Source organism: Myotis brandtii, unplaced genomic scaffold (genome assembly GCF_000412655.1).
Source record: "Myotis brandtii unplaced genomic scaffold, ASM41265v1 scaffold1102, whole genome shotgun sequence".
NCBI lineage: Eukaryota > Metazoa > Chordata > Mammalia > Chiroptera > Vespertilionidae > Myotis > Myotis brandtii.
In genome coordinates this window covers 1,176,509-1,203,039 of record NW_005353757.1, presented here as the reverse complement: position 1 = coordinate 1,203,039, position 26,531 = coordinate 1,176,509, and the positions used below count along the sequence as shown (strand labels likewise).

The following is a 26,531-nucleotide window of genomic DNA, read 5'->3' as shown; positions in this document are numbered from 1 at the left end:
AATCTATTATAACTATAAACAAGAAAAGTTTTTATGAAAAATACATGTACATGATTATATATTTGTGTAAAATTACCATTTGAAGGCTGGAAATATCTCTAAAGATATTTAATTCTTACATATAGAAGTAAAACAATTATATACTAGTATTATCAGTTATGCATTTTGTGTTTTGGTTGTTCTTGGACTTAAGTTTTCTTGTTTGATTTTCATATAATAATAAATATTACCTACTTAAGGCAGACAGTTAGGAATATGCAAGCTGAAGTGGACCAACAACGAGCTGAAGATGAAGCTTGGTGCCAAAAACAAGAACTACTCCATAAAGCTGAAGAAACCAGGAGAGAAATGCTCCTACAAGAGGAGGAGAAGATGATACAGCAAAGACAGAGGTATGTTTTATCAGCTTGAAAAAGTCTGGACATACAAGTTAGTTGAACAATTTTTTTTTCCATTTTTCATTATAGGAACAGCACTATATGTGTCATGACCCACTGTGGTATTTCCATTAAGCAAATATTTAAGTTGATAAAAAGAAATCTGTATAGATACCACTTTTCAAATGTAATATAGTCAAGTGTAATTCTAAAGGTATCCTGACTATGATATAACTGCACTGATTATTCAGAATAATACAAGATCTATGTGCCTGGGAGGACATTGTTAGAAACATTATTCTACAATGGACAGAAATGCTCTGTATTACTGTTCTGGATAAATTACCTTTGATGGAGCATAATTTTTAATATTATGTTTTAAATATATCTACGTGACCTGCAAATTGAAACATACAATGATTTCATACTTTGAGGACACGGGAAGAAGTATTAAATGCTTAAAGGTAAAATGTTGAAATTAATTAAGATGATCCTTTTTCTTGGGAGTGACTTTATGAAACAGATTTCTAATGTGGTTAAAAAGAGCTACCGAGCTAAGCTATTAGCCTTCTGCTAAAATTCTAAGAGAATAAGTATAATCTTTGGTAACATTGGAGCATTTTTTGGCATTCTTCCTTGAGATAGAGATATCACTTGCATTAAGAGGATCTGAGTAGTAAAGCTTAAGAAGAACATGTACATATGAGAAGGAGACTTGTCATGTGGACACTTGTCGTTTCCATGAGTGCAGACTTGTAACTGGGCATCTTTCATTTATATACTGTAAACAGAGCTGGATGCAGTGGCACCAGTGAAACTGGGAAGTGGACCTAAGTAGGTGGCAGGCCTTTCATTGTTGTGAAATGTAATGTTTTTCCATTTAAATCTATATTGGGAAATGTTTTTACTTGTTCCTCTTGATATAACCTGTATGACTTTCCATGTGAACATCTGTAACCCTATTTTTTCGCGCCCCCCGCCCCCCTGCATTTTGTATTTAAGACTAGCTGCTGTGAAAAGGGAGCTGAAAATACAGGAAATGCACTTACAGGATGCCGCAAGAAGGCGTTTGCTGAAGCTTCAGCAAGATCAGCAGGAAATGGAACTGAGGAGACTGGATGATGAGATTGAGAGAAAGGTTTATTATTTATTATTTTTAGTACTCATGCATCCTCTTCATTTAGTTTCATTTAAATGTAATGAACACCTTTAAGTTAAATATTACCTCTGGAGCTCACAATGAATGCTAAATAGCCCCTCTAACTTAATTGACTTTTTCCCTCAGCTATTCTCATTCTCTTTCATATATTTCATCATGGTTAAATATTTTAGAAATGCCAGGAATATTAGTCAGGTTGACCAGTGTCTTTGGTGATTAAACATTCTATATTTTTATCCACTGCAAATTTAAATTGCTCAAGTTTTACTAACTTGGAATATTGGCTAATGTAATATGGTAAGAACTATCATCTGTTCCCCCAGTATGGTAGATGAGCATATGATAATTGTGCTTTCTTTTTTAGAAAATCAGGCTTAATTTTAACTCCGACGTTATTCGTAGATTCCACAGTGAATGTTAATATAATATCAATTACTCTGGTTTCAAAAACCCAATACCTGTTATTTTAAACACTTGTAGTGGGTTGTTCAGATTAAAAGATTACTAAATCTAGTAAACAAAAATTATTTTGTAAATTCTTTTTGGTATTCACAGTTTGTGGTTTTCTTTGAACGTAGGTAAATATGAGAGATCGAGAAATTGCTACCACAGCCAAAGACCTAGAAATGAGACATCTGGAACTTGAATCACAAAAAAGACTTTATGAGAAGGTATAAATCAGCTATTTCCAATATAAGAAAAACAGGGTTCATACAAATTCTTTTTAGACTGTATTTTTCATGTTTTTTTAATGTTTTGTTTTGTTTTTAAGAAAAACATAGTGTCATCTAGGATTGTAAGGTAGCAAAATGTCTGAATATACAGTTTGTTGTTTTTATTTTTTGCTTAATCAAACTCTTTTCCTAAATGCTGCATATCTTTGTAGTTATCATTTGTAGTGGCTTTAATGAGCCATAACTTAAACTGTTTTTCTTCTGTTGGTAGTTTTAGTGGTTTAGAATTTTTGGCAATCAACTTCTTCATACATATATCTTCTCTGCTTATAATTGAAAAACATTTTTATTTTAAACTAATAATATGGTAATTATGCTGCAAATAGAGAGTTAGAAAAGTAGAAAAAACTCTGTTAGAAAATAACTGTTAGCCCTAACCGGTTTGGCTCAGTGGATAGAGCGTCGGCCTGCGGACTCAAGGGTCCCAGGTTCGATTCCGGTCAAGGGCATGTACCTTGGTTGCGGGCACATACCCAGTAGGGAGTGTGCAGGAGGCAGCTGAATCGATGTTTCTCTCTCATCGATGTTTCTAACTCTCTATCCCTCTCCCTTCCTCTCTGTAAAAAAATCAATAAAATATATTTAAAAAAAGAAAATAACTGTTAAATATCATCAATAAGGGTGAGTGAGGTTATTTGCTACGAACAATTGGTAATTTGCTTTTTCAACTTAAATCTTCTTGAATACTGTTTACTATCCCACCCCCACCCCCAACACCTGTACCCATTAACACTCACTCCTGTTCTCTGCCCTGGCAACCACTAATTTACTTTCTGTCTCTGTATTTACCTATTCTGGACATTTCATATAAATGAAATCTTACAATTTGTGATCTTTTGTGACAGTTTCTTTCAGGTAGCATAATGTTTTCAAGGTTCAGTCAAGGTTCAGATTCAGCTTGAGTCAGCACTTTATTATTTTTATGGCCGAATAATAAATATTCCATTGTATGGACAGATCACATTTTGTTTATTCGTTCATCAGTTGATGGATATTTGGGTTGTTTTCAGTCTTCGTCATATGTAGCCACTTAAGTCCCTCCTCAGGTAGCTTAGTGATTGGACAGATATTTCCTTAAATGCTTTGAACCGTAAGCCTCTAGTCTTTGCCAAGGGACTCTGTGTACATCATGTTGGTGGCCCTGGAACACTTACATAGTTTACAACTCTGTCTTAGATTCCACTTTCTGGTTGTGCAAAGCCTCAGTTCATCAGAGTTGACAGCTTAGGACCTTCTGAGGTCTGAGCATTCATATAGCCCTTGGCATGTGCACAGCCTTACACTTGCACATGGCCTTCTAGAGTCCCAGGATCTACCAGAGCTTTTCAAAGCCCCCTGTGGACATCAGTTCCCCATCTTTCCCTATAAAGCTTTTTGATTAGCATGTTTATACTAACTCGGATCCATTGCCTCAGGCAGCCAATACATTCAACAGTTTCCCTGATTGTTTTTAGCAAATGTCCCCAGGAAAAAGGCTGGACAAAGTAGTTGAGTTCTGCGTCAGGTCAAATACTAGTAAACACAGCCTTGGGAGTGGGGTCTTTCAGAACCATTGACAGGTCAGATGATGACAGTTCTCTGGGAATGGGAGTTTGAAGGAGCGCCAACTCCATTTGCCCCCTCCATTGGCTGCCAGGCTGCTGGTTTTCCAGGCTAATGTAGAGCTTAGGGTTGGGGTGGACATAGGAATGATTAAAGTTAAAAATGCCATAATGCTTGCTGTTCTTACCAAGGTTCAGCCATGGATAAGTGCTCCCCAGATTGCTGCGGGCCTTCAGTTAATTTCCAGAGTTTTGAAAAAGTTGGTTTTGCCAGGGTTCTCAGTGCTCCTGTGGATGAGAGAGTTTTCAGAGCTCCTTATTCTTTTATTTTCACTGATGTCACTGATGTTTGTTTTTTACTTTGAAACTTAGATGACTACAGTTCTTATTTGTGTGCATATTAGAAATCTGGAAAAAAGGAAAGTCATTTTTGTATTCTAGCATTATTCTAGATTGGTGATTTTTTTTTTTAACAAATGGTTTTTTAAACAGAATCTTACTAGAAATCAAGAAACTGTTGCAAAAGAAATGAGAGAAGATATAGATGCCTATAGACGAAAAGTGGATCTTGAAGAACGCTCATTTCATAGACTGATAGAAGCAGATCAAACACAGAACCAAAAAGCCCAAAAGGTAAAAATGTGTTCAATTTAGTATACACATAAAGGGAGGAATTTCCACCCGCCCTCATTGTAAAAGAAAGAACCCATGTCTTTGCTTCAGTTAGCATAGTTTCTAGAATCTCACATTTTATTTGCAGGTATTTCTTTGACAGCCATATACATGTCTTTTGTACTCTGAGAATTTTAAGACTTAGGAAAAAATACAAAGGAAAGAATAACTTTATAAATTGTGGTATCCTACTATGTTACGGTTTCAGATATTGTCCCTGAGTAGATTTAGTGACAAAGTATCAGGTCTCTACGTGACATACAAGCCAGTAGTTTCAAAGTATATTCTCTAAAATATTAATAACTATTATTCAGTAAAATGGAAGGTGACAAATAATATTGGAAATTCTGTCATACTGTTTTTCATGCCAAATTTGAGGATATAGTACATTGTGACTCTTTAAGAAAATTTCCCAAACGTATAAAATTTCTTGTAGAGAAATTCTGGCTTAAATGAATTGAAATAGAATATGAGATCTTCACAAAAGAATGTTCTCTATTATCCCTTAAACAGAATGCTAAGTGGGTCTCTGGCAGGGCCTGGCAGAAGCCACGAATAGTGTAGGAGTTTACTTTCTGTTCTGCAACAGTTCCTGGCTGATAACCCTACAATATTCCTACCATCTTTTTCCTTAAAGATTTTTGTCCAGTCTGTAAGAATGGGCTCTCCTGACTCCTTTTCAAGGGGTTGAAACATGGAAATTGTTTAATCCCACCTATCCCTTAGCCTAGAAGTTCTCAACCTTACATTCCAGTCGCCTGAAGATCTCCCCCTCTGCTCCCAAGGACATGCTTAGAGAGAGGAAGGAGAGAGAGAAAAACATCGATAGGTTGCCTTCTATAAACGACCAGACATCGAACTCACAACCCGGGTATGTGCCTGACCAGGAATCGAATCGGCAACCTTTTGGTGCACCAACTGAGCCACTACGGCCAGGCTGAAGAGTTTTGTAAAAGGACCAATGCCCAGCCACCCCAGAGACTGATTTAGTTGATCTGTGGTGGGTCCTGAACACCAGTTTGCTTTAAACACCCAGAGGTGATTGAATATGCACCCAGGGTTACAAGCAGCTGCCCTGGATAAGTTAAGTGGATATGCCATAATTATATATAGTCTGACCTTGTTTCTGAAATGTACAATTTTTTCTTAGTTAATTGAAGAAAACTTGGCAAAAGCTGAACAAGCCTGTCTAAATACTGACTGGCAAATTCAGGCTTTACAAAAACAAAGATGGGACGATCAACAACGAAATGAATCTTACCGGGAAATGGCCAAACTCCTTCGGGAAAACAGAAGGAAAGAAATAGAAGTATTGAATGCAATGATGCAGAATGAAGCTAAAAAAGTAAGAATAATGTTATAATCTTGTTACTAATTATTTAAATTTGGAGATATTACATAACCAAATGACAAAAACATCAAACCAAGTAATTTTTTGTTGGGAAATATCTTAAAGATGATCTAAGTTTAATAGGTATTGCTCAGAGAAGTCCAATATTGATGGATGCTACCTAACACTGACTAAGCATCTTCCTCATTTATATTAGTGTGTCTCAGCTTCTCAGCTTGTGGGATTTGTCCTGGCTGATTGCATAATATTACTACTTTATCTAATTCTTTATACTTACAATGTAGAAGATTTTGGAGAGTTAAGAATTATATATAGTTACTAGTAACAAAAACCAAAATAAAAGTGATGATAAACAAGATAGAAGTTTTTCTTTTTCACATGAGAGAAGTCTGGAGGCAGGCAGTCGGGTGTTGTATCCTGACTTAAGGCCATCGGGACATTGCCTCCTCCAGCTTTTCTACCTACTTCCTGGTATGTGTCTCTCATTGTCAAGGCGAACTTACCATCCAGGATGATGGGTTTCAGCCTCCCATACACATTCCATTCAGCAAGAAGAAGGTAGGACAGAAGTGCAAGAGGCTCCATCTCCCAGAACTCCTTTCCAGAATTCCCAGATGCATTTCTAGCCACATTTGGCTACAAAGGATTTTGGAAATGAAGTCTTTTTAGCAGGGAGCATTATCATCCCAAATAGAATTAGAATTCTATTCCCAAAGAAGATCCAGAGAACAGGTTTTGAGGGAGCATTATCATCCCAAATAGAATTAGAATTCTATTCCCAAAGAACCAGAGAATGGGTTTTGAGGGAGCATTATCATCCCAAATAGAATTAGAATTCTATTCCCAAAGAACCAGAGAACGGGTTTTGAGGAGATTACTTAAGAGTATATATCACACATGATGTATCTTTTGGTTGATCCTCCCTGAACAACTCGGGGACCTGTGCTCTATGGATGTAGCAGACACAGTGGCCTTCCCTAAGAAGATAACTGGCTTTCATTCATTCTTCTTTCTGCTGCTAGATCATAGTTCTATTCTGAACGCTTTCCATAATATATTTCCTTCAAGTCACTGTTCCAGACTCATCTTCCTCCTACTCAACCCCAGGATATAACCCTTTCATTCATGGACAGGAAGGGGTGGGAGTGATGCCCAGATCACTGAGGTTCTTTTTAGGAAAGTGGTGATGAAATCCCACATCTGCTAGGTAAATATTGCTGGCACTGGGGCTAGACTGTAAAATTAGGTGTTACTCTCCTGTGGGTAAAATGGTGTGTTTGAGAGTACACTGAGAATCCTAGCTTTTCATGGTATGCAGAGGTCTGCCTTTGTGTCCAGTGTCCTGGGTTCTAGCTTGACTACTGTGTCTTGGAGGATTACTCAATCTCAGTCTCCTCATCAGTAACATGAAAAGATGGATCTCTATGGTCCTCCCTGGCCCTAATGATTCTTTAAAGTTTATGTTATTTAATGCATATTTAATTCATTAGCATTTCTATAAAAGACATTTGGCATATAAAAAGTTTGTATATAGCCTGGCCGAGGTGGCTCAGAGGTTGAGTGTTGACCTATGAACCAGATCAAGGTTCAATTCTGGACAGGCACATGCCCAGGTTGCAGGCGTGATCCCCATGGGGGTTGTGTAAGAGGCCGCTGATCAATGATTCTCTCTCATCATTGATGTTTCTATCTTTCCCTCTCCCTCCCTCTCTGAAATAAATATATATATATATATTTTTTAAAGTTTGTATATAAAACCTGTAGCATTGCTAGAACATAGGTAAACCTTAGGAATTATATAGTTTTTCAAATTGATTATGTTATTTACCCTTTAAGCTCATTGTAAGGTTATTGTTTTCTCACTTTAGGAAGAAGAAAATAGGGGCTAATAATGATTACTTGACTTCCTGTAGTCATTAAGTATACCAGAGCTGGGCAAAGAATTTATTCTCCACAACATGATGACCATGGCTAGCAGCTGCTGTATGATAGATAGATAGGAAAGTTGTGAAAAGAGTGAATTCTAAAAGTTCTCGTCAGAAGAAAAACATTTTTTCCTTTTTTCTTTTCTTTTCTCTTTGTTGTATCTATATGAGAAGATGGATTTAGCTGAACCTGTTTTAATCACTTCACCACATACGTAAATCACACCATCACGCTGTATGGCTTGCTTAGACAGTGACGTATGCCGGTAATTTCTCAATGAAACTGAAAGTAAAAAAAATTATCCTGAATTTTATAGCCTTTATTATTAAGGCATAGCATTCAAACTAAATGAAACAGTTGTCATTCGTTTAAAAAACTAAAACTTAACCTTATAAGACTTGAGATTTGAAATGTGTTGAAATGCATTAACTCAGTGACAGTTGGGACCTGTTTGTGCACCTGGTACTGAGTGACATCAGAAGGGCCTCCGCTTTCCAATTCCTCAGCTGCCCTGGCCAAGGCCGGCACCCACTTACCCGACTCCAGACAGGGCCTCCTGCCTGGGCAGTACGAAGGGACGTAGAACAGAGGGAACAGAGGGGCTTCTTCCACTGCAGGAACGTGCATTACCACAATGTTCATGTGATTTCCCCTCTCCCCACCCCCCTTATTTATATTTAGTGGAAGGAAGCTGAAGAAAAAGACTTTCAGCTGAAATCAGAAAAGAAAGCTTCTGCTCTTTCAGATGCATCTAGAAAGTGGTTTCTAGAGAAGGAGATAGACGATGCTTTGGAACACGCTGAACATATACATAATAAGGGTGAGTACCGTGAATGCCTTCCTCTCCATGGTGTTACAGATTCATTTAAATGATACGGTCCGTTATTGTGGATAAATCCTTGAGGTGTGTTTTGGCACACCTCAAGTCACTGCTCAGCTAATTATTACTCAGCTAAAAGGTAATTCCTACCTGGTCACCCTAGTCACCATTTTTTTGGTCAGAAGGAGTAGCCTTAGGCAGTGGGGCTGTCAAAGAAACAGCTTCAATAGAGAAACATTTTCTCAGCCGTCCGTGGAACTCTATTTTCTTCATGGTTCTATGGTCCGTGGCATCCCCTTCATGTTTACAAAGTGCCATTTCTAGTTTATTTTAGTAAAAATGTGTGCTTTATTCCATTTTATGCAGATGTCACCTGAAAGTTTTCCCCTTGTGTAACGTTGACTCTGCTTTTCTTACTGATTTTTAATTCTCTCACTAAGGCCTGTTCTCTGGAGCAATGCAGATGGCATTTCCCACTTCTGCCATATGACAGCCCTCAGATAGTTGGAGATGACTCTCATGCCATCCCCCACACCAGTTCAAATGAGCCGTTTGGTAATTAGTCAGATTATCTTAATGACTCATTGAGCTAAAGCTGAGTTAAAACTGTTAGCTAAAGCTCTTGAGAGCAGCTAAAAGCAGGCACCTTAATGAGTGTGACCCACACATTCTGGGCTTGACTCACGGAGGCAACCCTAGGGATGGGAGCAGAAAAGAAGGGGCAGTCATAGTGACGTTAGAATGAAAAACCAAAAGACTTGGGTGTCTTGTTGGCTGTACAGCTGTAGGAGGTAGGGAACTGTAAGAACACAGCTGGAGAGTGAGTGTAACTTTTGAAATGAAGGGAGTGACTGATTAAAAATGGGGAGGGGTACCAGTTAGGGTGGGCACTGCTCTGCTTACTACCTAAGAAGGTTTCGGGTAAAACTTGCCTATTGGTGGTTCTGATTCCTGTGTATTTTGTGATTAGGCCCTGCCTGATTGAAGCCAGCAGTGATAGCTCACAGTTCTCGGGGAAAGCTTGCTAATTATATTTCATAATCCCTTCCAATAAATGTTTGGCATCTCTGTCTTAACAGCCATATTTTGAGTTGTTTGTAGGCGTTTTGTTTGGGTTAAAGGTGTTTCAGAGTACTTTACCACAACTGCTCAGCTCTTAATTCTAACTGCACTTCCTGGCCTTTTGAATGGTCTCACCTTCTTCCCAGCATTCTTCTCAGAACAGAAAAGTAAGGGGCTTTTCTCCTCGACAATTTTGGTGAACTAGGGACCACTTGGAATTAATGAAGGCTTTCTACTCACTCCCAAGCACCCTCTTGTCTCCTCACTTTTGTAGCAGTAGTGCCCAGATGCCAAAATGAACGGGTTGCCTCAAGCCGTTTGCCTAGAACCTCACTGTTAAATGACATTTCTGAAATGGATTCCTCAACACGGAGTAAGTTGATAAACAAGAAAGATTTCTTCCATTATGTTAAATGTAGTAGTATTTAAGCAAGATTGTGACTTAAATTACATTTATGGCATGTTGATGCCATTTTCCCAGGGCATTGGGGATGGAAATCCTAAAATGGAGGCAGCAAGATTCTCAAATCTCCATCTGGGGAAACAATGGGATCAGACCAAAACCCAAGTGAAGGCAGTCGGCCAACATCATTAACGCTTCTCCACTTCTTTAGCACCAGCAGCACCCGGAACAATAGAAGTCTGTCCCTAACTAAATTAATGATATTCCTGACTGTTTTACATCCTTGTGAAGAGAAAACCTCAGAATTCGTTTTCAAAGCATTTGAATTTTCTTGCCTCTGTTCTGGGCTGGGCTCCCAACAACCATTGAAAACCTGTTTGCTGTGGGTACTGCAGCCAGGCCAGCACTTATTAAAGTCAGATGGCCGGAGGCTAGCGGCTTCATGCTGAGCAGGTGACGTTTGATCCCTGACTTGATTCACTGGAGGTTTTGTTCATTTTTGGAAGGAGTCGAATGGAAACATCTTAGGGAAATATAGTCACAGCACTAGCCCATATAAAGGAACTAAAAATTTCCACAGTAAAGTACTTGATTTGGATTTTGTTTTTGTTTGTTTGGTTGGTTTTTTAATATACATTTGTAATGAATTTGTTGGGTTACATTTTTTATTAAATGGATTTCAAGTGTACAATTCTGTAATACATCATCTGTATATTGTGTGTTCAACATTCCATAGTCTGGTCAGCATTTATTCCCCCTATACCCCCTTCTACCTCCCTTCACCCCACCTTCCTTCTGGTAATCACCAGGCTATTGTCTGTGTCTGTTTGTTTGGTTTTTTTGCTTAATCACTTCACCTGTTTCACCCAGCACCTCCACCCCACCTCAGCTGTCAGTCTGTTCTCTGTGTCTATGCGTTTTTAAAAGGAGGGGAGGGAGGGGACAGGAAACTGTTAGACTTTATTTAAACTGACTTTTTCAATAAAACTATCATATAGATGAAGCAGAATTTTATAGGGTCTTTTGAGTTCTTTTAGAACAGGGGTGGGGAACCTTTTTTCTGCCCGGGGCCATTTGGATATTTATAACATCATTCGATGGCCATGCAAAATTATCAACTTAAATATTAGCCTGCTATATTTGGTCAAACATTTAATAAACTCACCCCTAATGCCTTGGCAGGATCAGACCAAATGATTTCAAGGGCCTTATACGGCCCGTGAACCAGACATCTCCCACCCCTGTTTTAGAAGAACAAATTTTTATATATTGTCCACTAAAACCAGCTTTATAAGAAATACACCCAATAATAAGTCATGAGAATCCAGCATCGTGTAAAATATTTTTGCTAACTCATACTCTTATATCACCTATAAGTTCTGTGTTAGAACAGGAATTAAACCAAAAGTCATGTAAGTCAAACAAAAATAAGAGATTCTCAGCTCTTGTCTCTTCTGACACATCAGGACTTAACGAGATCATTCTAAATTCTAAAATTGGCTTGGGGACATTTGATAAAGTTTGGTTACTTGGCAGCAAAATGAAGCATAAAAGTTTTATTGCTTGGAAGAAAAAAATAGTTTCAGAAATTGAAGCTGTTTGAATATGTAACTGAGTTTCAGAGGCATTTTTTTCCAAATTCCAGTATTACTAGCCCCTCTAACTCAGCATGATTGACACTTGGACTCTAATATTTTAATCTTGATTCTGGCCTCTCCCTGTGTTAGCCACTATTAAAAGCATTTTATTTATTCATTTTTATTTCATCATTGGAAAGTGCTCATGGTGTATACAATATTAATTTGGGCAACTTGGAATGCCTTTTCTCATTACATTAAGCATCCTAGTGAGGAAAGTTACGGTTGTTACAAAGAAATCAAATTTTCTTTGGACAGACTTTGTTCCTAATTTAAAAGATTGTACCTTCAAATTGGAAAAAATGCTTAATAACCAAAATTGGATAAATTGTCCAATAGCATTCATTCAGTTCAACAAATATATATGTAGCTTGTAAATGGAACCACATAGGGCAAGGTAATATGTCAAGCTTTTATTAAGAAATTTGGTTTTTATTATATTTATTTCATTACTGATTTTTACAACATGTTTACCTTTAAAATAAATGCTGTGTCATTGCTAACATCAGAAGATTAAACTATTGTTAATTGTAAATTTTGTCTTCAAGTTTCTTTAAACCAAAGAAAAATACAGTGGGACACCATGGAACGGGACCTTCTGGAGAGAGTGAGAAACCTTCGCCAGAGACTCACCGCGCAGGCTCGTAGCAGATGTCAAACACTTCATCTTTTGGCCACATAGGCTGGTCACCTTGAAAGAGTCAAAGAAATACCTATTTTGCAATCAGTGATACTGATTTTTAGATTATTTAAATTCCTGTAAAGATCAACCTTTTGTATAGAAAACTGTGTGTAGAAAAATTATGTGTTCTATTTAATTCTTATGCTTTTTGGCTTGTAAATGGCTTCTGGTACTTCTCACAATAAAAATTTTTGAAGATATTTGTGCCGCACCAGCACAGCCAGGTTCGGTGAGCCTGAGAGGGGACGGTGAAGGATTGAGAAAAGACAGAAGAGAGAAGAAAGCTGGGCGCTGGGTGGGACGCTGCCCTCTCTGATGGAGAGACAGTGCAGAGGCCTGTAAGCCGAGTCTTTATTTTATAGCCAGATTCCACGAGGCAAAGTAGGGACATGGTTCCAACCTTCTCGCGTGTTTCGAATCTACTCAATTACATGCACCTGATCAAGCTTTGTTTACTTGCTGCACCTCCCGCAGCCTGTATCACTCAGCCACGTGGGACCACAGGTTGGGACCATAAGGTCAAGCTTACAACTACAGCCTTTGGCTATCATTGTGCTGGGACTTGCACGTGGCTTTGCCACGAGAGGATGGTGCCCTCTCATTAGTCCCAGGCTCGAACTATTGAAAACCTGTCTCTCATTAAGGCCTGTTCTCTGGAGCAATGCAGATTGAACCAGTCCAAACACTGTAGCCGCTCTCCACAGATATTCAAACTTGTGTTAGGCTCTTTCAGGTTGTAAGAACCAGCATAAACCTCCATGACTTTAGTTGATGAGGGTTGATTTTAAAGCTAAACTGAGAGAAAGAGCGGGAACCATCTCTACACCTGTACAGCCAGGACTGAGAGAGACTAGAGCATCGGCTGTGTGGTGTGGCCAAGATTGTCCCCCTCTAGCCCCCAGCAGCAGGATCTCCTCTCTGCAGTGATCCTGCTGTGCTCCCAACACCGCAGTTATAACATTAGCGTCTCTGCTCTCCTGGCTGCAGAAATCCTCTCCCCCTCTCCCTGCTCAACTCCACACCAGGCTGTTTCATCCTCTGGGGCGAATTACTTCTCTTCACCCATTTCCAAAAGGAGGGGGAAGTCGCTCATGGACTTGATGTGAGGACTAGATAAGATAATGTACATAAAGTTTCTGGGCAGTGCTTGACATATAGTGATGTGCATCGGGCCTCTAGTATTGTAATATGGTGCCAGGTGGGTACTAGACTTATTGGAGGGATCACTTTGTAAGGCATATAAATGTCTATATACCTAAAACTAATATAGTATTGAATGTCAACTGTAATTGAAAAATGAAATATTGTGATTATGCCAGCCAGAATCAGCTGTATATTGCTGGTTTCTGACCTCTACTTCAGGTCCTCTTTTACTAGAATTTATACCTTAATTGGTTTTGCAACTGCGCACATACTTCTTTCTATAGCATTATAATACTTCATTTTTAAAATATATATTATTTCAGAGAGGAAGAGAGAGATTTCAGAGAGGAAGAGAGAGAAATAGGAACGATGAGACAGAATCATCACGCCCTCTACTGGGTATCAAGCCAGCAACCCAAGCATGTGCCCTGACCTGGAATCAAACCTTAACTTCCAAATTCATAGGTTAATGCTCAACCACGCTGACTGGGCAATATTTCATATTTTTAAAGTTTCTGTTCATCCAGTGAAAGTGAGTTATGCATAGTCTCAACCAAATGAAGAAATTCCTTTGACCTCCATTTTCTCCGAGCCTACAGTTTTCCCAGTAATATTCTTGATAAAGTCCCTGCCTTAGCAGGTACTTGGCTGGCTCTCTTTGGTCCTATGTGATTGGTTGGCATTTCAAAGGTTATCACCTTTCATGAAATACATTTCTGGTGATCTCTCCCTGCTTCTTGACTTTATATCCTCAACCTTACCCCAACTTCTTTACAATATAAATTTCTGGATGCTGAATACTAAAGGCTGAGCTTGGCAAAAATTCCCATGCTGGCTACATTCTAAAAGCTTCTCTCAAGTACTCCTTTGAGTTTGTTAAAGCAGAGAGGTTCCTAAAGGCCTTTCCATATTTACTACAGTCATAAGGTTTCTCTCTGGGGTGAATTGTACAGTGTTGGATAAATTTGGGGCTTTAGCTAAATCCCTGTCCACATTGACTACATTTAAAAGAGTTTCTCTCCTGTATGAACTCAATGGTGTTGAGTAAGTTATTAAATTGATGAAAGGCCTTTTCACATTACATTCATACATGGTTTTTCCCTGGTATGAATTCTCTGGTGTTGAGCAAGATTTGAGCATTTGCCACAGGCCTTTTCACAATGATTCCATCCATGTTAACTGTTGCAGTGGGAATGATGACTTATAAGGACTGCTGGAGGCTTAATTTATTGGTATGGGTGCACTTATCTCAGATTCTGGATGTAGTTTTTAATCTTGTATCGGTCCGGATCCGATCAGGAGACAAACCACATGATAATTTGAGCAGGGAAAGTTTAATATCAAGAGTTATTGAACTATGATAGGGGAATAACTAAAGATGTAATGAGGATTCTAAAGGGTGTGCAGGACTGAGGGAGAGTACAGAAAAGACAAACTTGGAAGGAAGGCCCCTGCCTTCCCCCAGGCTCAGGTTCAGACCTAGTTGGAGAAGGGGCTGCAGACCACTGGATAGCGAGGGGTTGTGGGGTTGCCCATGCCAGAGCTGGCCCACAGTCTCCATGCCTCAGGAGGTAAGTATCTGGGGTGCAGGCAATCCAAGGCTGTAGTGTTAAAGCACACAGGGTCAGGGCATCAGGACCCTGAGTGTCGGGGTGGTGTGCACGCTGGCCAGCACTAGCCAAGTCAGGAGAGCCACAGGAAACCACCCTCCAGGGCACTGGCAAACCAATACTGGAAGGCACAGAGTGCCCAGAGCGTGTCAGGGCGCTGCTGCCGGCACTAGACCTGGAACATGCCATGCCAGGTTGGGAGGACTGCAGTAAAGAGTTATTGGGCTGGAACTGAAGTCACAGAGATTGTGCGCTCTAGGCACACAGCTAGGGCAGAGCACCACTAGGTGTCCCTACACACTCGCACCACTGAGGAACCCTGAAACAGGAACAAGAATAGGCCGAACAGCACTTTGGAGCTGATTGCTCCTATGCCCATTGCTCCTACGTGTCCTGCAGCACCCCCTACTGGCAGTTTAACACGGTGCACACTGTAAGGAGAAGTGCTTGAAGAGCCTAGTCCGTTATTGGGGTGCAGGTACTGAAGAGTGCATCGGAGCTGAAAGGCAGCAAGATGGTAACTGGCACACTCATTGGGAGGAGCTCCAACAGTTAACTGACAGAAATGTGGACTCAGGTTGGCTTCCATTTAATCAGACTGACATGCCAGAATTTCCCTGGCATGATGTGAATGAAGGTACCCAAAGGCTTAGGGGGTGGAATGTAGGAGTGGATTTATGACAAATGAACTCGCAAACCCGGGCTTTGCATGTCCCCCGCGACGGCCAATGGTACAGCGTGGGACGGCAGGGGTGCTCCCTCCTGGGCCACCCCAGCCGTAGCAAGGAGGTGGTGAGGATGGGGCTCTTCCACGGAGGCTCAGCTGGGTCCCGGCCTATCCAGCGCGGGCTAGTTTTGCGCAGATGTCCCTGTCCCCCCTTATCGCCTGCTCTAGCCTTCGCACTGGTCCTCCGACCCCGGCCCAGAAGCCGGGAGCCTGCAGAGCAGCAGGGCAGTCGGGAGATTTTAGACAGTGAAACCTCCCCGGCACGGGCACTTCGGAGAGGACAGGCTGAACCGAGCGTCAGCCGACAGAAGGGTGACCCCAAAGTGGAAAAGTGAGGACGCCCGGTGTCTCCCAGTCCACAGGAGAGCAAATAAAATGCCCCTTTCCAGCAAGAGACGGACCTAGAGCGAACAAAAGTATTGTGCCCCGTGTGAGGATCGAACTCACGACCTTCAGATTATGAGACTGACGCGCTACCTACTGCGCTAACGAGGCACCTAGAAGGAGCTCTCGGCTGTATAGTAATGAGCCTGGCCCGGCGGCCCTGTGCGCATGCTCACAGAACTCTGATCTTGTTAGTCTACAGCGGACCGCGGGACACAGAGTTCTCCGCCCCCAGAGTTCGAAAGGGAGGACGTCCTGGCCCAAGCGCCCATCCGGGCTCCGGTCTTCCTCCTCCTGCGGGTCTGTTTGCAAACAAACACTTCAGCTTGCTAGACGGCGCTGCGCTGGGAAGGGCGACACGGAAGACTGCGCTTCTCCCAGCAATAGTAAACTGATTTTTGTATAGTGTTTGCAAAGCGTCTGCACCGGTGTGATCGCGGGAAACACTTATTGGGCACCTACTGTGTTCCCGGTGCTGCGTTCGCAGGGACACTCCCCGCTTCAAAGAGTTGGAAGGGGGCGCGCAACTGCACAGTAAAACACACGCACGCACACTATTTCGGTCCCACGGCAAACCCACTCCAGCTGAGTCCCCAGCCCCTCCCGGCGCCCCAGGCCGAGGCCACTCTTAGAGGCGTCCGCAGCTCCGGAAGCGACAGCGGCAGCCTGTTGGAAGCCCCGCCCCATCTCTATTATCCCGCCCCCCTCCTCCGCCATTAGCACAGCTCATTTATTTTTTTTTTCCCAGGGGTCCATATTAAATATTTTATTTTTTATTTTTTTTATTGCTTAAAGTATTACAAAGGGTATTACATATGTGTCCTTTTTTTTTTCCTTCCCCGCCCTTGAAATCCTCTGGCTCTTAAACCCTTCCGTCCTGCCCCCCAACCCTCCCCGGCCTTCCCGCTGCAGTTTGACAATCTGTTTGAGGCAGCTCTGCCTCTGTATCTATTATTGCTCAAAAGTTTATAATGGTCTTTATTATCCATGAATGAGTGAGATCATGTGGTATTTTTCCTTCATTGACTGGCTTATTTCACTTAGCATAATTCTCTCCAGTTCCATCCATGCCGTCCATTAGCACAGCTCATTTAAATACATTCCTTGTTCAAGGAAGCTTGGGATCACTATCATTAACGGGAAACGTGTGGGGTTTCCCCCCTATTATATGTTAAAATAAATACACGTGCCATCTAAAATCAGCCAGACTGCGACATCCTTAAGATTTGCATATTTCGCTCTATGTAAGTTTTACCTAAGAAATAATAATTAAAAATGACGGACATACGGTACGGTTCAATGGACCAAGGGACCTAAGGACGGAGGTGGAGCGATTAGGAAGACTGCAAGTAGTAAAATGTCAGTGCAGAGTTAGGTGGCGGGGGTACGGATATCCACGGTGCAATCCTTTCAACGTTTCTGTGTATCTAAAATTTTTACTATAAAGTGCTGGGAGAGGGATTTTTTAAATCACCCAGAATGTGAAAGATAAGGTGGGATGTTAAGGGAAGTGAATGGCGATGAGTGTAAGGAGGTGGAGAAAATATTATGGTAGGAGCAAGGACTGGAATTCCTGGGAGTAGGGGGAGAGATAATGGGAGGGGGTGGAGAGCGACCCCTAGAGGGGAGGTCTGTGAGACCCAGGGCAGGGGAGGCCCCCGGGTAGCTAGAGGAGGGGTGGTGGGCTCCTTAGGGCATCCTAATGTCTCCTTAGGAGGCCTCATGGATGGAGGCAGGTTGTGCTGACCCCAGACCTGGAGGATTGGGTGGAACTTCCCACCCTCATGGTCCCCAAGGGAACCCCAAGACCTCCCAATCCTCCAGAAAACTCTCCCACCCACACCCCCCACCCAAGGGGAGGTATTCTTGGGGTCAGGCTGCGAGGGCAGAGGCCCTGGCAGGGGCTAGAGAGGGAACCCACATGTGCACACACAAACTCATAGGAATCTTTGCAGGGTCCCTGACCCCTGTGGACTGCAAACTTGGGGTGTCACGGCAGTTTCACTCCATCTCCAGGCCCGAGGAACGCTGATGGACGTGAGTTAAATCCCACTGGCCCTGTCTCCCACAATTACAAACTGCCAGGTCCAGCAGTCCCATGACTGCGAAGGTGTCCAACAGACAGACTCGTCCACGGCCAAGGTTATTCCCTGAAGTCGTATCAGAACTGAAAACAATTGGAAACACCTAGTGTCCATCAATAGGGAACTGTTCCCAAGAATGTCTTCCCAGTTGTAAATAAGAACTGGGACTCTCTATGCCTGATTTGGAATGAGGGAGGAAAGCAGGGAGGGAGGGGTCACCATTTCTGTAGGGGGGAGTGGGGAGGTATATTCACATTTGCTGGTGTTTGTTCACTAAACCTCTGAAAGAATACGCAAAAACATAAGGTCAGTGATTAATATGTGTGGGCCCATATGAATTGAAGACGTTTTAAAAATAAACTTTATTATTCTAAGTCTTAGGTTTACAGAGAAATTACAAAGATAGTAGAGTCCCTATAAAGCCCCCCCCCCACCCCCCGTTTCCCTTATTCTTAACATTTTAGGTGAGTATGGTATCTTTGCAACAATTAGTGAACCAGTGTTGAGAGGTTATTGACTGGTCTATCTTGATTCAGATTCCCTCGGTTTCCCTAAATGTCCTTTTTGTGCTCCAGGATCCACATGTAGTGGACGCATGGCTCCCTAGGCTCCTTCCCCGTGACAGTTCAAGGCTTTCCTTGGTTTGGAAGGACAGGTCCAGAAGAGGGTGGGCTGGGAGCTGCTCCAGGGGGGCCTTCGGTAGTGCCTGGGGGGTCCTGGGCAGCATCTTGGGGCTTGGCCTGCCCTTCGGCCTCAGGGGCCCCCATAGTGCCCGGAGGCTCAGGCTGTGGGGGGCAGAGCTGGAGTGCCCGGTCCTCCAGAATGGGCCCTGGGGGGACCTGCTGTGCTCCCATCCCGCCCAGCTGCTCCAGCCTCTGCTGCTTAACCTGCCTGTGGTTGTTGATGATCCGCCGGATACCCTTGACTATGCCCTTCTGGTCCTCGGGGACGAGGCCCAGGAAGGCTTTTTTCTTGGATGAGTACAGGAGCATAAGTAGGTACGGTTCCCCGGGGGCCTGCTGGGGGAGGTGCATGCAGCCCACGTAGCCCTTGTCCATGAGACGGTAGAAGAGTTTGACGGACTCCAGGTTTTTGTTGGTGACAAGGAACTGGACCTTCCTTGACTTCCGGAGCAAAGTGGCCAGTGAGATCAGCAGCTGCCCACGGATGAGATGCACGATCAGCTTCTGGGGCCACTGCGCTGTTTTCAGGTTCTCGCTGGGATTCACGTAGACCTGGCAAGGCAGTGACTGCATCGCTCTGGTCTTGGTGTCCGCAAAGGAAGTGGGCCTCTTCCATTCCAGGACCCCGCTCCAGGCCAGGAGTTTGTTGGAGACTGACTGCTGCCCACTGGGGGCGAAGGCTCTGAGCTGGGCTGGGGAAGGGCCATTCACCCCGCCTTGGGCCTCAGTGCCCACCATGGATGGTGCCCGCTGGCCAGGGGCCACCATGGACTGGTTCTGTTTTATGATTTCTATGTCCTTTTTTATGGTTTCCATGTCCTTACTCATGCTATTGAAGTTCTCTCTAAGTTCAACGACTGTTTCCCTAAGTTCACTGAGTATCCTTATAACCAGTGTTTTGAACTCTGCATCTGGTAGATTGCTTGTCTCCATTTTGTTTAGTTCTTTTTCTGGAGTTTTGTTCTGTTCTTTCCTTTGGGACATGTTTCTTTGTCTCCTCCTTTTGGCACCTACTCTGTGTTTGTTTCTAGACACAGAGCTGCTATATCTCCAGGCTTGGCAGAGTGGCCTATAACACGTGTCCCGTAGGATTCAGTGGCAAAGCCTCCCCAGTCACTGTGCACACACAGGTGCACACACACACACACAAAGCAGGACTTACTTTAGCAGAGCTCTAGTGCCTGCTAGGTCCACCCCTTGAGTATGTCCCCTGTGGAGGAGGTTGTTTGGTGCTTCAATGTGGTCTGAAGCTATCCACCGGGTGCACTGGCTCTGGGACCTTCCGGGAGGTGCAGGCCAAGACCGGACCCTGCCTGTGTTCTGCCCAGGGCCACCTGGCCAGAGTTACAAAGCGATCTGCAGATAGCTGGTACTTGCGCTGGGCTTGGGGGTGCTCAGAAGAGGCCAAGCTGCAAAACACGGGTGGTTGCCACTTAGCAAGAGGTGCTGCACGCTGAGGCCAGGTGCTGCTTGTTTGAGAGATGTTAGGAAAGTCTGAAGTGTGAGCCAAGACAGGTCTTTCGTATGGAAAAGCCACTGGAAACACTTTGAGTAGGTCTGAGAGTTGGGTGGTGCTCCCCTGCTGGCTCTGTGGAGGGAGGGCTTATCAAAGGAACAGTGGCCTCTGCTGACAGAAAGCTGCCCCCTCCCCCAGCTCTGGTCCTGATGCCAGACAATTCAGTTCCTCCCCATATGTCCTCGGTGCCTTTCGAGCTGCTATCCCGGAGCTAGAATTCAAAGCCAATAAATCCAATTAAATCATGCGCGGGCCCTTTAAGAGAATTTTTTTCCGCCAAATAAGGTCGTGGTACCAGCTGGTCCACGGCTACCCCCCTCCTACCAGTCTCGATGTGGCTTCAGCCTGACTTCAGGACGTTCTGAACGATGGTTGCGCTGCAATTTACTGGTAATTTGATGTGGCGGTGGGAGCCAGACTCCGTTTCTGCGGCGGGATCTCGGCCTTGCTGTTCCGGAGCCACGTCAACAGTCTCCTCCTCTTCCTCCTCAGGCGGATGTAGGCACTCCTTCCTCCGGCTCCGGCGTGTTTACTCTCAGGACAGCCTGAAGGGGTCAGTGTTAGACTGCCCTTCATTTACAGACAGGCAAGCTCAAAGACCTGGATGGCCTGCCCAAGTTCAAGTAGCTGGTAGCAGGGAAGGCGGGATTCCATCCTGAGTCAGACAGCTGTGCTGGCATCTCACCCCCAGCAGCCGTTCCCAAAAGTGTTTCCTCACTTTTGCACCCCTTAATTTTGAAAAATACCCTCGCACTTCCTTGCATGATGTTCAGTGGATATCTCAAATTTCTCATAAATTCTAAGTTACAAAGGATGTAATTTCCAATACATATATGTTGATTTTTTAAAAATAAAAATAAAACTGCATAAGTGACGTTTAACATGCATCTAATGAAATCTAAATATCCCATGGATTCCATATAAGCCATCACCTATTTTTTGAAATTTATTTATTATTATTTCTTCTTTCTTTATTGATTAAAGTATTACATATGTATCCTTATCTCCCCATTGCCCCCCCTCCCCACTCATGCCCTCACTCCCCTGGTGTCTGTGTCCATTGGTTATGCTTATATGCATGCATACAAGTCCTTTGGTTGATCTCTCCCCTTTGCCCCCACCCTTCCCTGCCTTCCCTCTGAGGTTTGAGCATCTGATCAATGCTTCTCTGTCTCTGGATCTGTTTTGTTCATCAGTTTATGTTGTTCATTATAATCCAAAAGTGAGTGAGATCATGTGATATTTATCTTTCTCTGATTGACTTATTTCGCTTAGCATAATGCTCTCCAGCTCCATCCATGCTATTGCAAATGGTAGGAGATCCTTTCTTTTTACAGCAGCGTAGTATTCCATCACTTATTTTTTTTTTTAAATACATTTTATTGATTTTTTACAGAGAGGAAGGGAGAGAGATAGAGAGCTAGAAACATCGATGAGAGAGAAACATCGATCAGCTGCCTCCTGCACATCTCCTACTGGGGATGTGCCTGCAACCCAGGTACATGCCCTTGACCGGAATCGAACTTGGGACCTTTCAGTCCGCAGGCCGACGCTCTATCCACTGAGCCAAACCGGTTTTGGCCCATCACTTATTTTAAATATACATGAATTAGCTCCTCTTCAACACTTGTTGAATTTACATTTATTCCCCATAAGCTCATATTTCTGGTCTACTCCTCCCCCCCGCCCCCTGCACACACACAGAATTTTATCCTCACATAATACATATTTTATGTTTGATTGAATGATTACTGATTACCCTAACATACCTCTCACAAACAAAATTATATACTTAAATTGAAATAAACTTGTTTTCTGTGAACATAAGTCTCTAAGTGTCTTTTTTTTCTAAGTTGGCATATAATTATTTGTATTACTACACAATTAATTAAAAATCATAAAACTATGTATAGATTTGAAGAATAATTATTAAATGTAAAAATGTAAAATTTAATCAAAAACAAATATTCATGAGATATGTCTTTACTTTTTTATTATTTTAAAATATATATTTTTATTGATTTCAGAGAGGAAGGGAGAGGGAGAGAACTAGAAACATCAATGATGAGAGAGAAAACAGGAAAGATCAGCTGCCTACTGGGGACTGAGCCCACAACCTGGGCATGCACCCTCACCCTGACTGGGAATCAAACCAGTGACCTCTGGTCGATGCTTAAACACTGAGCCATGCTGGCTGGGCAGGTGTGTCTCTTTAATTCCACTTAGTTCATGTATCCATGGCTGCCTGTTACTTTTTGATAGAATGAGATGGGGTTCAACATTAATTCTTTTCGTGTTTTTCATACTAACAGATGTAAATATTGAGAAACTTTGTTCACATGAGGAAGTAGAAAAGATGGAATAAAGTTTGTTTCAGCACTAAAACTCAATTTCTTTTTTTTAAAGAATATTCAAATACTAGTTTCAGTTCAAGAATACTCAAATACTAGTTTCAGAATAAATTATGCAAAAAATATAAAACATAAGAAAACAATAATATTGTATCAGTTTTAACACATTGCATGTAATTTTTCAAGAAAAATATTTTAAATATAATAATGTTACATGTAATAAACATTAATATTTCAAGAAAAATTTGAAATATAATAATACTACCAAACTATACTAACATAGTCTAAGATTACAAAGGTTGTAGGAAATATTAAAAATCTGCAAATAACAAAATTACTTCTAGTATATCCTAAAATATTTTTTTTCTAGCTCTATTTTTGTTCATCAGTTTATGTTGTTCATTATATACCACAGGTGAGTGAGAGCATGTGATATTTATCTTTCTCTGTCTGGCTTATTTCATTTAGCATAATGCTCTCCAGGTCCATTCATTCTGCTGCAAATAGTAAGAGTTCCTTTTTTATAGCAGCATAGTATTCCATTATGTAGATCAACCAGAGTTTTTTAATCCACTGATCTGCTGGGCACTTAGGCTGTTTCCAAATCTTAGCTATTATAAATTGTGCTGCTATGAACATAAAAGTGCATATATCCTTTCTGATTGGTGTTTCTGATTTCTTGGGATATCGTCCAAGTGGGATTATTACTGGGTCAAATGGGAGTTCCATTTTTAATTTTTTGAGGAAACACCGTACTGTTTTCCACAGTGGCTGCACCAGTCTGCGTTCCCACCAGTTAAAACTCAATTTCTTTTTTTAAAAATATTTTATTGATTTTTTACAGAGAGGAAGGGAGAGAGATAGAGAGTTAGAAACATCGATGAGAGAGAAACATCCATCAACTACCTCCTGCACACCTCCTACTGGGGATGTGCCCGCAACCAAGGTACATGCCCTTGACTGGAATCGAACTTGAGACCTTTCAGTCTGCAGGCCGACGCTCTATCCACTGAGCTAAACCAGTTAGGGCAAAACTCAATTTCTTAATTCCAAGTTATAGCCTAAAAAGCTCACTTCTCATCTATCAGATTCATTAGGTCCTCTTTCACTTTTAAATTGGAAGCCACAATAATTAACCATAAAGTCCTTCACTTTCTCAACTTCTAACCCAGTGTTTTGAATGGAACATTCCCCTTATGTGTAGTGCTGGGCGTTTTCACACCCAAGCAGTGAGATCCTGAAGGTGGAGGACCAGCAGATGGGAAAGGAGCAGCAGCCCCATCTGCCTACAGCTGCTGTTTGTACAGCTGATCAATCTGTACCCCTGGGGTACATGTCCAGGTGACATTTGATGGGGCTCAGCTGTGATGTGACAGGCAGTAAAGGCTGTTGTGAGCCCATTTTACAGTGTGGAAAGTGTGTGTGTGTGTGTGTGTAAACTCAGGGCTTGCTGTGCAGGGTAACTTAATGGAAACATGTTGCAAATTAGTCCTCTCCCCTGGCTCAGGATGGACCCAGGCAGTGAGACCCCCCTGGGAAACCCATGAAACAATCCAGACCCAGGGCAATGGCTGCAGAGACCAAGAGGAGGGAGCCAAGTGGAGACACAGTCTGCGGGAACAGCCAGGACTTGGATCTGGTTGACGGCCAAGGATGAAGAGAGAAGCCAAGTCACTCCAAATTAGGATGAGGAATGTCCAGAATCATCCTGGTGCCACCATTGGGCAGGAAGACAGGAAAGAGGAGCCAATAAATTCTGTTTGCATATTTTGTATTACACAAATAATATGTGCTTGTTATAAAATGCACACATTCACACACACACACACACACACAGTATCAGTCAGCTATTGCCACACTAGTGCTACTTAACAAATCACCCCAAACTTAATGACTTAAACAACAAGCATGTTTTTAATAGCTATTGAGATATATAATTCACATACCATACAATTTATCCATTTAAAGTATAAATTCAATGTCTTTTGGTATATTATGTTATTATTTTTTAAATTGTGGTAAAATATATATAATACAAAATTTACCATTTTAAGTGCCTTATTCAGTGGTATTAAGTACATTTGTTATGCTGTGAAACTATTATAATTATCTATTTCCAAACCTTTTAACCCCCAAGCACAAACTCTGTACCCATGTAATAACCTCACAAGCCCCTGGTGGCCTCTAATAGACTGTCTATGAATTTGCTTATTCTAGATACTTCATGTAAATGGAAGCATGCAATATTTGTCGTTTTGTATCTGGCTTACTTCACTCAGGAGAATGTTTTCAAGGTAAGCATAATTGCTCAGGGGTATGTGGGTCTCTGAGCTAGCTCTAAGCTGAGGTTGGGTTCAGCTCGACTCGTCATGTCTTCACATTTTCCTGTGACCAGCCATTTCCCAGGGTATATTCTTCTCACTGAAGGTCACAACAGCCCAAGAGACCAAGCGATGCCAAGAAAGCACATTTAAGGCTTCTACTCTGTTACCTCCATCTAAATTCCACTGGCCAAACCAAGTCATCTGGCCAAGTTCAACAACCATGGGGCAGGGAAACACACTTGGCCCACAGCGGGAGAGGCTGCAAAGCCAGGGCAAGGGAGGGAATGAAGAATTGAGAATAACCCAATCTGCCACATTCACAGTGGCCAGGGGCCGGGACTTTTCTTTTCACCCCTGACCTCTCCCTGCGCTCCCAGCCCAGCTTTACTTTGGGAATTATCAAACAATGAAAAGTATTGGCCTTACTAGTCACTCAGATGTGGCTTGCTTTGGCTTTCCTTACAGCAGTGCAATCCTCGTACATTATCCGTGGCTGGCTCTTTCTTCTCTATCCTTTTTCCTTCATTCTGGACCAGCTTAACGATGGGCAAAAAGCCAGTTGCACCTCTTCTTGGTGGTCTTCTTAAGCAACAGATTCTTCCATAAGACCGTCTGCCTGCAGTCTGCCCTGAGCTCGATCTTCACAGGGGAGTTCCATTCACTGCCTCCCTCTCCGGTTACCTAAAGGCTGCTGCAGGCCACTGAGCCACCTGTCCTCCAGAGAGGATGCTATGCAAGCTCTGGGCCCTTCTCCTCTTCTCCCCACCAGAGGCAAGGCCCATTCTGCCAAGGGCCCTCTGCATGTGCCCTTCTCTCTGAGGAATTGGGGTTTTGGTCTCAGGTGCACAGAGGGCAGAATCTTCTGACACCAGTCTGTGGATGGTGACCGCCACAGACGAGCCTGACAGGGCCACAGGCTTCTCTGTGGCTCTTCCCTAGCATTTGCTAGCCCAATGCCTGAACTGATTTGATACTTTGTTTTTCTCTCTGTGCCATTTACCCTCCGACCTTCTTTTCTGTCTTGGATGAATGGATTTGGTAATTCCAGTGGGTGTCTTTTTTTATTTGCATTTTTTTTGTTGTTTTCCTCTAAAGCACATTCCTAGGGTGTGGGTGCAGAAGGAGTGACTCCGTTGTTCCATATCACTCCCTTCACAGCCACCACTGCCTTGTATCCTGAAACTCAGGTTAGGTTTTGGTCTTTTTTGCTCCACTGGGAAAACAGAAACAAAATGAACAAAAATCCTTAAAATATGGGACAGGAGGAAAAGCCCTGGGTTTTGAGGAGTGGTCTTCTTTCTTCTCGAAGGAGAGAAACCTTTTCTCACTGGTACATTTAAAACTC

At 42.5% G+C, this 26,531-nt stretch overlaps 1 protein-coding gene and 1 non-coding gene across 8 annotated transcripts in view; one reads left to right on the top strand and one right to left on the bottom strand.

The window, feature by feature from the left end:
* Positions 1-12,567, top strand: part of TBC1D31 (TBC1 domain family, member 31) — a 41,984-nt gene extending 29,417 nt beyond the window's left edge. For 3 of the 7 annotated variants that reach the window (XM_005857318.2, XM_005857322.2, XM_014543969.1), the window contains 8 exons: positions 240-392; positions 1,380-1,515; positions 2,115-2,207; positions 4,304-4,444; positions 5,634-5,828; positions 8,442-8,580; positions 9,917-10,015; positions 12,231-12,567. In XM_005857318.2, coding sequence (XP_005857380.1) covers positions 240-392; positions 1,380-1,515; positions 2,115-2,207; positions 4,304-4,444; positions 5,634-5,828; positions 8,442-8,580; positions 9,917-10,015; positions 12,231-12,364 — 1,090 coding nt within the window. In that variant the 3' untranslated portion in view covers positions 12,365-12,567. Of the gene's footprint in view, positions 1-239; positions 393-1,379; positions 1,516-2,114; positions 2,208-4,303; positions 4,445-5,633; positions 5,829-8,441; positions 8,581-9,916; positions 10,016-10,123; positions 10,680-12,230 lie in introns of those variants that run through there. The other 4 variants (XM_005857319.2, XM_014543964.1, XM_005857321.2 and 1 more) reach the window with 3 other exon arrangements.
* Positions 12,568-16,266: 3,699 nt separating this feature from the next.
* Positions 16,267-16,339, bottom strand: TRNAM-CAU. Its single transcript has one exon. It is a non-coding gene; the product is annotated as a tRNA-Met (tRNA).
* Positions 16,340-26,531: the final 10,192 nt, after the last annotated feature.